This window comes from Babylonia areolata, chromosome 10, assembly GCF_041734735.1.
Source record: "Babylonia areolata isolate BAREFJ2019XMU chromosome 10, ASM4173473v1, whole genome shotgun sequence".
Lineage (NCBI taxonomy): Eukaryota > Metazoa > Mollusca > Gastropoda > Neogastropoda > Buccinidae > Babylonia > Babylonia areolata.
Window position 1 is genome coordinate 41,950,067 of NC_134885.1, and position 12,097 is coordinate 41,962,163.

At 45.3% G+C, this 12,097-nt stretch overlaps 1 protein-coding gene across 1 annotated transcript in view; it reads left to right on the forward strand.

Moving 5' to 3' along the window:
- The first annotated feature begins 454 nt into the window (after positions 1–454).
- LOC143287013 (uncharacterized) overlaps positions 455–12,097 on the forward strand; it is a 62,382-nt gene continuing 50,739 nt past the window's right edge. The window contains exons 1-6 of the mRNA XM_076595020.1: positions 455–473; positions 5,677–5,699; positions 8,530–8,621; positions 9,199–9,391; positions 10,316–10,435; positions 11,692–11,857. Coding sequence (XP_076451135.1) covers positions 5,678–5,699; positions 8,530–8,621; positions 9,199–9,391; positions 10,316–10,435; positions 11,692–11,857 — 593 coding nt within the window. The 5' untranslated portion in view covers positions 455–473; position 5,677. The remainder of the gene's footprint in view (positions 474–5,676; positions 5,700–8,529; positions 8,622–9,198; positions 9,392–10,315; positions 10,436–11,691; positions 11,858–12,097) is intronic.

Consider the following 12,097-nt stretch of genomic DNA (forward strand, 5'->3'; position numbering starts at 1 on the left):
ACCTAATTCAAAATGGTATTAACAGATTAGAAGGCACTTAAATATAATCAGTGCAGAAGTTGCTATCTTCAGACAAAACAGAAAACAGCATCACATACATGAGTGTATTGTTGAGTCAGTCTGGGTTAGTTTTAATATATTCTTGAGTGGATGGTCGAGTCAGTCTCCAATCATTTTGTCATGTGTTGTTGTTATTTATTGTATTTTTGTTTTTCTTTAGTTCCATTTCCTTGAGTTTTTGTCAGGATGTGACTTAAGTGTTTGCAATGATTGCATTTTTTCTTGGTTTGAATTGACTGAATGGTTGAGAGAACAGAGACAGCTTTTGTTATTTTGAGGCAAAAATATATGAATATGTGTTGTTGCCCCCTTGTCAAAAGAGCTTTCTTGGCAATGACAGTAAATAGTTCCTGTTCCAGTTCTCTCTCCAGAACTTCGTCGTAGAAAGCTCAGACCTGTACAGAGTATGCTGTGTGAGTGCACTGAATCAGATCTAGTTCCAGTGTGTGTGTGTGTGTGTGTGTGTGTGTGTGTGTGTGTGTGTGTGTGTGTGTGTGTATGTGTGTGTGTGTGTGTGTATGTGTGTGTGTGTGTATGTGTGTGTGTGTGTATGTGTGTGTATGTATGTGTGTGTATGTGTGTGTGTCTGTGTATGTGTGTGTGTGCGTGTGTGTGTGTGTGCGCGAGCGCGCGCGCGCGCGCGCGCGTGTGTGTGTGTGCGTGTGTGTGTTTTATCTTGTGTGTGTGTGTGTCTTATCAGTTTAACGTCTATTCACTATAAGTGTTTTTAGACGGAAAGGAGTCAAGTAGTGGATAAAGGAAAGGGAGTGCATGTGAATATTAGTGTAAAAAAAAAAGTGTTCATGTTATGTATCAGAGGAAAACGTCTAAAGAGATTGTAGTGTGTATTGAATGAGGTGTCTCACTGTCTCCTGTCGCTCCACTCACCTGTCAGTTCTTTCCTTCTCACTGTCTGTCTCCTGTCGCTCCACTCACCTGTCAGTTCTTTCCTTCTCACTGTCTGTCTCCTGTCGCTCCACTCACCTGTCAGTTCTTTCCTTCTCACTGTCTGTCTCCTGTCGCTCCACTCACCTGTCAGTTCTTTCCTTCTCACTGTCTGTCTCCTGTCGCTCCACTCACCTGTCAGTTCTTTCCTTCTCACTGTCTCCTGTCGCTCCTCTCACCTGTCAGTTCTTTCCTTCTCACTGTCTGTCTCCTGTCGCTCCACTCACCTGTCAGTTCTTTCCTTCTCACTGTCTCCTGTCGCTCCACTCACCTGTCAGTTCTTTCCTTCTCACTGTCTCCTGTCGCTCCTCTCACCTGTCAGTTCTTTCCTTCTCACTGTCTGTCTCCTGTCGCTCCACTCACCTGTCAGTTCTTTCCTTCTCACTGTCTGTCTCCTGTCGCTCCACTCACCTGTCAGTTCTTTCCTTCTCACTGTCTCCTGTCGCTCCACTCACCTGTCAGTTCTTTCCTTCTGACTGTCTGTCTCCTGTCGCTCCACTCACCTGTCAGTTCTTTCCTTCTCACTGTCTGTCTCCTGTCGCTCCACTCACCTGTCAGTTCTTTCCTTCTCACTGTCTGTCTCCTGTCGCTCGACTCACCTGTCAGTTCTTTCCTTCTCACTGTCTGTCTCCTGTCGCTCCACTCACCTGTCAGTTCTTTCCTTCTCACTGTCTCCTGTCGCTCCACTCACCTGTCAGTTCTTTCCTTCTGACTGTCTGTCTCCTGTCGCTCCACTCACCTGTCAGTTCTTTCCTTCTCACTGTCTCCTGTCGCTCCACTCACCTGTCAGTTCTTTCCTTCTCACTGTCTCCTGTCACTCCACTCACCTGTCAGTTCTTTCCTTCTCACTGTCTCCTGTCGCTCCACTCACCTGTCAGTTCTTTCCTTCTCACTGTCTCCTGTCGCTCCACTCACCTGTCAGTTCTTTCCTTCTCACTGTCTGTCTCCTGTCGCTCCACTCACCTGTCAGTTCTTTCCTTCTCACTGTCTGTCTCCTGTCGCTCCACTCACCTGTCAGTTCTTTCCTTCTCACTGTCTGTCTCCTGTCGCTCCACTCACCTGTCAGTTCTTTCCTTCTCACTGTCTGTCTCCTGTCGCTCCACTCACCTGTCAGTTCTTTCCTTCTGTCTGTCTGTCTCCTGTCGCTCCACTCACCTGTCAGTTCTTTCCTTCTCACTGTCTGTCTCCTGTCGCTCCACTCACCTGTCAGTTCTTTCCTTCTCACTGTCTCCTGTCGCTCCACTCACCTGTCAGTTCTTTCCTTCTCACTGTCTCCTGTCGCTCCACTCACCTGTCAGTTCTTTCCTTCTCACTGTCTGTCTCCTGTCGCTCCACTCACCTGTCAGTTCTTTCCTTCTCACTGTCTGTCTCCTGTCGCTCCACTCACCTGTCAGTTCTTTCCTTCTCACTGTCTGTCTCCTGTCGCTCCTCTCACCTGTCAGTTCTTTCCTTCTCACTGTCTCCTGTTGCTCCACTCACCTGTCAGTTCTTTCCTTCTCACTGTCTGTCTCCTGTCGCTCCACTCACCTGTCAGTTCTTTCCTTCTCACTGTCTGTCTCCTGTCGCTCCACTCACCTGTCAGTTCTTTCCTTCTCTCTGTCTGTCTCCTGTCGCTCCACTCACCTGTCAGTTCTTTCCTTCTCACTGTCTCCTGTCGCTCCTCTCACCTGTCAGTTCTTTCCTTCTCACTGTCTGTCTCCTGTCGCTCCACTCACCTGTCAGTTCTTTCCTTCTCACTGTCTGTCTCCTGTCGCTCCACTCACCTGTCAGTTCTTTCCTTCTCACTGTCTGTCTCCTGTCGCTCCACTCACCTGTCAGTTCTTTCCTTCTCACTGTCTGTCTCCTGTCGCTCCACTCACCTGTCAGTTCTTTCCTTCTCACTGTCTGTCTCCTGTCGCTCCACTCACCTGTCAGTTCTTTCCTTCTCACTGTCTGTCTCCTGTCGCTCCACTCACCTGTCAGTTCTTTCCTTCTCACTGTCTGTCTCCTGTCGCTCCACTCACCTGTCAGTTCTTTCCTTCTCACTGTCTCCTGTCGCTCCACTCACCTGTCAGTTCTTTCCTTCTCACTGTCTGTCTCCTGTCGCTCCACTCACCTGTCAGTTCTTTCCTTCTCACTGTCTGTCTCCTGTCGCTCCACTCACCTGTCAGTTCTTTCCTTCTCACTGTCTCCTGTCGCTCCACTCACCTGTCAGTTCTTTCCTTCTCACTGTCTGTCTCCTGTCGCTCCACTCACCTGTCAGTTCTTTCCTTCTCACTGTCTGTCTCCTGTCGCTCCACTCACCTGTCAGTTCTTTCCTTCTCACTGTCTGTCTCCTGTCGCTCCACTCACCTGTCAGTTCTTTCCTTCTCACTGTCTGTCTCCTGTCGCTCCACTCACCTGTCAGTTCTTTCCTTCTCACTGTCTCCTGTCGCTCCACTCACCTGTCAGTTCTTTCCTTCTCACTGTCTGTCTCCTGTCGCTCCACTCACCTGTCAGTTCTTTCCTTCTCACTGTCTGTCTCCTGTCGCTCCACTCACCTGTCAGTTCTTTCCTTCTCCTGTCTGTCTCCTGTCGCTCCACTCACCTGTCAGTTCTTTCCTTCTCACTGTCTCCTGTCGCTCCACTCACCTGTCAGTTCTTTCCTTCTCACTGTCTCCTGTCGCTCCACTCACCTGTCAGTTCTTTCCTTCTCACTGTCTCCTGTCGCTCCACTCACCTGTCAGTTCTTTCCTTCTCACTGTCTGTCTCCTGTCGCTCCACTCACCTGTCAGTTCTTTCCTTCTCACTGTCTGTCTCCTGTCGCTCCACTCACCTGTCAGTTCTTTCCTTCTCACTGTCTGTCTCCTGTCGCTCCTCTCACCTGTCAGTTCTTTCCTTCTCACTGTCTCCTGTCGCTCCTCTCACCTGTCAGTTCTTTCCTTCTCACTGTCTCCTGTCGCTCCACTCACCTGTCAGTTCTTTCCTTCTCACTGTCTGTCTCCTGTCGCTCCTCTCACCTGTCAGTTCTTTCCTTCTCACTGTCTCCTGTCGCTCCTCTCACCTGTCAGTTCTTTCCTTCTCACTGTCTCCTGTCGCTCCTCTCACCTGTCAGTTCTTTCCTTCTCACTGTCTCCTGTCGCTCCTCTCACCTGTCAGTTCTTTCCTTCTCACTGTCTCCTGTCGCTCCACTCACCTGTCAGTTCTTTCCTTCTCACTGTCTGTCTCCTGTCGCTCCACTCACCTGTCAGTTCTTTCCTTCTCACTGTCTGTCTCCTGTCGCTCCACTCACCTGTCAGTTCTTTCCTTCTGTCTGTCTCCTGTCGCTCCACTCACCTGTCAGTTCTTTCCTTCTCACTGTCTGTCTCCTGTCGCTCCACTCACCTGTCAGTTCTTTCCTTCTCACTGTCTGTCTCCTGTCGCTCCACTCACCTGTCAGTTCTTTCCTTCTCACTGTCTGTCTCCTGTCGCTCCACTCACCTGTCAGTTCTTTCCTTCTCACTGTCTGTCTCCTGTCGCTCCACTCACCTGTCAGTTCTTTCCTTCTCACTGTCTGTCTCCTGTCGCTCCACTCACCTGTCAGTTCTTTCCTTCTCACTGTCTGTCTCCTGTCGCTCCACTCACCTGTCAGTTCTTTCCTTCTCACTGTCTGTCTCCTGTCGCTCCACTCACCTGTCAGTTCTTTCCTTCTCACTGTCTCCTGTCGCTCCACTCACCTGTCAGTTCTTTCCTTCTGTCTGTCTCCTGTCGCTCCACTCACCTGTCAGTTCTTTCCTTCTGTCTGTCTCCTGTCGCTCCTCTCACCTGTCAGTTCTTTCCTTCTCACTGTCTGTCTCCTGTCGCTCCACTCACCTGTCAGTTCTTTCCTTCTCACTGTCTGTCTCCTGTCGCTCCACTCACCTGTCAGTTCTTTCCTTCTGTCTGTCTGTCTCCTGTCGCTCCACTCACCTGTCAGTTCTTTCCTTCTCACTGTCTGTCTCCTGTCGCTCCACTCACCTGTCAGTTCTTTCCTTCTGACTGTCTCCTGTCGCTCCACTCACCTGTCAGTTCTTTCCTTCTCACTGTCTGTCTCCTGTCGCTCCACTCACCTGTCAGTTCTTTCCTTCTCACTGTCTCCTGTCGCTCCACTCACCTGTCAGTTCTTTCCTTCTCACTGTCTGTCTCCTGTCGCTCCACTCACCTGTCAGTTCTTTCCTTCTCACTGTCTGTCTCCTGTCGCTCCTCTCACCTGTCAGTTCTTTCCTTCTGACTGTCTCCTGTCGCTCCACTCACCTGTCAGTTCTTTCCTTCTCACTGTCTGTCTCCTGTCGCTCCACTCACCTGTCAGTTCTTTCCTTCTCACTGTCTCCTGTCGCTCCACTCACCTGTCAGTTCTTTCCTTCTCACTGTCTCCTGTCGCTCCACTCACCTGTCAGTTCTTTCCTTCTCACTGTCTGTCTCCTGTCGCTCCACTCACCTGTCAGTTCTTTCCTTCTCACTGTCTGTCTCCTGTCGCTCCACTCACCTGTCAGTTCTTTCCTTCTCACTGTCTGTCTCCTGTCGCTCCACTCACCTGTCAGTTCTTTCCTTCTCCCTGTCTGTCTCCTGTCGCTCCACTCGACTGGCCTTCTTCAGGAAATCTCATCTTTCGGAGTGTCTTCGTTTGTTATATCTATATCAAATAAAAGACACGAATGTGATGATGACTGACTTGCTTTTGTCGTTTGTTTCCAGAATGGGACCTTTTTCAAGAATTGGTAAGTCAGATATGATTAATTATTTATGTAGTTTTAACTGTGTCTCGTTGAAAATAATTAGAAGATGAAATTACACATGCACTGTATTGTATTTTTGTTTCTTTTCAGTCAAATTTTTCTCTTTGTGTGTGTGTGTGTTGTGTGTGTGTGTGTGTGTGTGTGTGTGTGTGTGTGTGTGTGTTTGGTAAACTTGAATATATTCCTTTTCTCTTGAAATACTTTGTTGACACCAAATTAGTCATCAATAGGCAAAAGATCAGTCCTTTGTATTTTTTTTTCTAATTATAACTACGATACACTTCCTTGAAACGGCACATGAAATCATATTTGATATCTCCTCAGTAAAATTTACTGTTTCATTTTCCTTCTTTCTTATTCACAAAACTTAGCTCTTTTATGCGACACACTGGTTAACAGTCACATTTTATCATTGTCATTATTATTTTGTTCAAAAAGGAAATACTTCTGCCTTGCAAGGAAGTTCCATTGCCGTGTACATCTGCTATGAGTAATTGAATTCTATCCAGAAATGTGACATCAATATGACTCTCCTACATGGGGTGGGTGTTTTTGTAACATATTTTACTCATCTAAAAACAGTACATTTCAAAATACGGCTCAAGGCACTGAAAGGCCATTGCGCTATGCATTCGGTGAGAAGGTACCCCCGATAATGGGGTATGGCTGCCTACATGGTGGGGTAAAAACTGTCATCGTGTACATAACGAGTGAACGTGGGAGTTGCAGCTCACGAACGCAGGAGACGAAGAAGAAGAAGAAGGTGTGAATGTTTACACTCTCCACGTTGGCCCAAGTGTTGCCTTGTCGCTAAAAGTGGTGTTGCATTGTCTTCATACACACTATGCATGAGCTCGTGCACAGACAGCACACAGTATCTGGTTGAATGGACGTGAAGAAAGAAGCCACCACATTTTATTCATGGAGTGATCACTCCAAAGGCTCTGTCACGTTCTGCTCAATGTCCGTGAGCGACGACCGAAAATCAGCAGGTTTCCTGAGCACAATGCACACTTGAATCACACAGCGAAAAGACTGTTTGGGGCGTTCCTGAGCACAATGCACACTTGAATCACACAGCGAAACGACTGTTTGGGGCGTTCCTGAGCACAATGCACACTTGAATCACACAGCGAAAAGACTGTTTGGGGCGTTCCTGAGCACAATGCACACTTGAATCACACAGCGAAACGACTGTTTGGGGCGTTACTGAGCACAATGCACACTTGAATCACACAGCGAAACGACTGTTTGGGGCGTTACTTTCACTGTGCATGCGCCTTCAAAAAAAAAAAAAAAAAGAAAGAAAAAAAGGGAGACCTTCCCCCACCCCCAACACCCCTAAATAAAAAAAAAATTAAAAAACTACAAAAAACGCCATAGGATTCTTCATTTCATAATTGGACAACAGTATATGGATTGCAAGTCTCACCACTGAAGTTTCCTCGTATTGCATTGCATTGCATTGCATCACATTTGCAGAGTTTTGCATTGCACTGCATTGTGTTGTATTACTTTGCATTGGATTGGGTTGTTGTTGTTTTTGTTCTTGTTGTTGTCGCTTTACATATCACGTTTTATGATCAGCACGGACATGACAAAGTGAGGGGAAGGAAAAGTGCTTAGTTGTGTGTGTGTGTGTGTGTGTGTGCGTGTGTGTGTGTGTGTGTGCGTGTGTGTGTGTGTTTTATTGGTGCGCATGTATCTGTGTGTGTTGGTACTCAACGTGGTTATAAAAACAGTTATTGAATATATGAAGATGACAGAGATAAATGATAGGCGGATATATTAGTGTGTGTCTGTGCACGCGCGCGCGCGCGCGCGTGTGTGTATGTATATGTGTGTTTTATTGGTGCGCATGTATCTGTGTGTGTTGGTACTCAACGTGGTTATAAAAACAGTTATTGAATATATGAAGATGACAGAGATAAATGATAGGCGGATATATTAGTGTGTGTCTGTGCACGCGCGCGCGCGCGTTTGTGTGTGTGTGTGTGTGTTGGGTTGTATGTGTTTGTGTGCATGCGTGCATGCGCGCGCGCGTACATGCGTGTGTTTTCCAGCCCATATATACATATATGTATTGTTCTTCCAGCTTTTGTAGCCATGCGGGTGTTTACCGGCCCATATAAACATATATGTATTGTTGTTCCAGCTTTTGTAGCCATGCGTGTGTTTACCGGCCCATATAAACATATATGTTTTGTTGTTCCAGCTTTTGTAGCCATGCGTGTGTTTACCGGCCCATATAAACATATGTATTGTTGTTCCAGCTTTTGTAGCCATGCGTGTGTTTACCGGCCCATATAAACATATGTATTGTTCTTCCAGCTTTTGTAGCCATGCGTGTGTTTACCGGCCCATATAAACATATGTATTGTTCTTCCAGCTTTTGTAGCCATGCGTGTGTTTACCGGCCCATATATATATATATGTTTTGTTGTTCCAGCTTTTGTAGCCATGCGTGTGTTTACCGGCCCATATAAACATATATGTATTGTTCTTCCAGCTTTTGTAGCCATGCGTGTGTTTACCGGCCCATATATATATATATGTTTTGTTGTTCCAGCTTTTGTAGCCATGCGTGTGTTTACCGGCCCATATATATATATATGTTTTGTTGTTCCAGCTTTTGTAGCCATGCGTGTGTTTACCGGCCCATATATATATATATATATATGTATTGTTCTTCCAGCTTTTGTAGCCATGCGGGTGTTTACCGGCCCACATATATATATATATATATATATGTTACATATGTTTATATATATATATATATATATATATATGTTTATATGTTTTGTTGTTCCAGCTTTTGTCAGCACTCTTCAGCTGATCGCCTTGCACAGTGTCACAAGCTCTGTGTTACTGGTGGACGATGAACATGTAGAATGCACTTCCCAGGTAATGCTTGTGTATATGTGGTGTGTGTGTTTGTGTGTGTGTGTGTGTGTGTGTGTGTGTGTGTGTGTGTGTGTGTGTGTGTGTGTGTGTGTGTGTGTGTGTGTGTGTGTGTGTGTGTGTGTGTGTTACTCTGTGTGTGTGCGTGTTAATGTGTGTGTGTGTGTGTGTGTGTGTGTGTGTGTGTGTGTCTGTGTGTGTGTGTGTGTGTGTGTGTGTGTGTGTGTGTGTGTGTGTGTGTATCTGTGTGTGTGTGGATGTATCGATGTGTGTGTATGTGTGTTTTACTCTGTATGTGTGTGTGTGTGTGTGTGTGTGTGTGTGTGTGTGTGTGTGTTACTCTGTATGTTTGTGTGTGCGTGTGTGTGTATGCATGTGGTGCATGTGTATGTGTGTGTGCGCTTGTGTGTGTGTGTGTGTGTGTGTGTGTGTGTGCGGGCGTACGCGCGCTTTTGCCAGAACGGAAGCTTTTACACACAGAATCGTAATTAATGTTCCGATTGACATTCATCGCCACATCTTTGATTAACTGAGTGATTTTTTGTTGTTGTTTTTTTTCTTCTCCTTCTGTTCTCCCTAGGCTGACCTACTCGGCAAATGCGAACTGGGCAGTAGGTTCTCACGGGGGTACCGCTGCTACGTGACACCGGGGGTAAAATGCCAGGGCGTTTTGCACGTGGGGGAAGGGAGTACGTGCGTACGCACCGGTACCAACGATTTCTTCCGCTGTTCTAGAGGGCACTGGCTGGGTACCTTGGAAGAGAACGAAGAAGGTGAATGGTTCGTGTGTGTATGTCTTTGTGTGTGTGTGTGTGTGTGTGTGTGTGTGTGTGTGTGTGTGTGTGTGTGTGTGTTAAGAAAAACAAATATAATGTGTAGACCAATCATACTTTCGATGATTTATGTAAAGGAATACTTTTTGTTTTTTTTACAACCAACAGGCAAGAATACACCAAATAAAGAATCCGATAACTAGAGAAGTATTCAAATAATTGAGCCTGATATCTCATCAGATGGGTACCTTTTGCTTATCTATGTCATTGATATTATAAGTACTTGTCTTGCTATTTTTCTTCTTCTCCAGTGTGTGTGTGTGTGTGTGTGTGTGTGTGTGTGTGTGTGTGTGTGTGATTTTATCAAAGACAAAGGTTTCCAGATAAAACAAACAAACAACTAAAAAATCAACAACAAAAAATCATACATTCGGAAGTAAAAAAAAAAAAATTTAAATCATTGCTCCGAAAAGTAATCACATTTCGCATCAGCTTGAAGAATAATGGGCAGAAAAATAAGATATTCTGTTAACATGATGACAGTAATAATATTGATTCTATGAGATGTTATCACGATTGTTATCCTTATACTAAGCATACGCATGCTGACCATTTCTGCACAGGTTTTTTGTATTCGATAGTATATATATATATATATATATATATATATATATATATATGTGTGTGTGTGTGTGTGTGTGTGTACCATCTGTGTGTGTGTGTGTGTGTGTGTGTACCATCTGTGTGTGTGTGTGTGTGTGTGTGTGTGTGTGTGTGTGTGTACCATCTGTGTGTGTGTGTGTGTGTGTGTGTGTGTGTGTGTGTGTGTGTGTGTGTACCATCTGTGTGTGTGTGTGTGTGTGTGTGTGTGTGTGTGTGTGTACCATCTGCTACCATCTGTTTGGTGTCTGGTTAATTTTTCAGAGTATGAAACCCCGGAACACAAAATTGTGAAACGGGGATGGCGCTCGAGGAGAATTCGATTTCGTGGAAGGAGAATTCGATTTCGTGGAAGGAGAACATGGTGCAATATTTGGCATCGACGTATGTATGACACGAGTTGTGGTTATTTTATTATGTAGAATAGATAGGCTATTTGACTCCGTTTGTCCTCAAGAATAATGGTTTCCGATCATACTGCGTAGTACAGTACACCAACAAGGTGTGCTGCTAGCTGTTGGGGGAAAGATTCCCTCGCATCTTTTAAATCTCGTCTCAAAACTCACCTTTTCCCTCAGCAATAAGTTCAATTGTGGCAGGTCCACTTCCTTTGCGCTAGCTGTGCTTGACTATGTGTGTATACATATGTATGTGTACATAACTACATGGATGTATATGAATGTGTATTGTGTGTGCGTGTGTTTTTGCAAGTTTGTGCCTACCTATGTGAGCGTATGTGTTAGGGTAGCTGTTAGATACACATGTATGTTAAAATGTATGTATGCATTGTATGTGTGTGTGTGTGTGTGTGTGTGTGTGTGTGTGTGTGTGTGTGTGTGTGTGTGTAGTCACATTTTGGTGTGTGTATGTAACATTGATGCAATGTTTTATGTAAACAAAAGCGTTTTGGTAAAGCACCAAGAGCAGATTCCTGGATAGTGTGCTATATAACTATCCATTATTATTATCATAAAGTTGATTGTTCATCAAGTCAAAAAAGCTGAAGGGAATGGCCGCCACAGAATTAGTTGGGAAAATAAAAACCAGCTTTCGTTGACATCTGAAGTATTGTCGATACTATAAATGTCGCAGCAAGTAGCAGCAGCAATAGTAGTAGTAGCAGTGGTAGCAGTAGAAGCAGCAGCAGTAGTAGCAGTATTTGTTGTTTTATTGTTGCTGATGCACTGTATATAAATGTAGATTTGAATTCGAAATTTGATATTTTTTGCACAGAACATTTGTGTCTCAGGATACAGAGATAAACGGACAAAACAAACATTAAGCCGGCGAGAAGCATTTAGTCATTGGCATAAAATCCATTGAAGTCTTTACCTATCAATCAGTGTGTGTAAGTGTAATGTGTGTTAATGTGTGTGTGTGTGTGTGTGTGTGTGTGTGTGTGTGTGTGTGTGTGTGATTGTAAGTAGGTGTGTGTGTATTTGTGTGCAGGGGCTCACTCGCCCCCACAGTGATGCTACACATCTGTTTCGTTTCGTTTCGTTTCGTTTTAATTTTTCTCTCTTTTTTATATACATGTTCTTTTCTGTTCCGTTCCTTTTCCGTTGCTTGTTTTTTGTTGTATCAATTGATTTAACCCATGTATCGCCGTCGCGGTGGCCGCTGTCGCTGTGTGCATGCAGGTCGGACGTGCAACCCTTCTCCGGAGCCAGAAGAGCCTCCCAACAAGCCTCCCTACTTCAGCTTCTGCCCCACTGTCCCCCTCCACACCGCTGACAGTGGACAGCTGACCACCACTGTCACCTGGCCGGATCCCATCGCTGTGGACCCAGAGAACGAGACGCCATCGTCAGTCCTGTTGTTGTTGATGTTGTTGTTTTGTTGTTTTGTGGGGTTTTTTGTGTGTTTGTTTGTTTTTTTTTTGGGGGGGGGGGGGTTGACAGTTATTACTGTGTGTATCTTCTTTTTTTTAAATTCAATATCTCGATCTTTGTCTATGTCTCTGTCTCTGTCTCTCTCTCTCTGTCTGTCTGTGAGTGCCTCTGAGTGTGTGTCTCTCTCCCTCCCTCTCTTTCTCTCTGTCTCTCT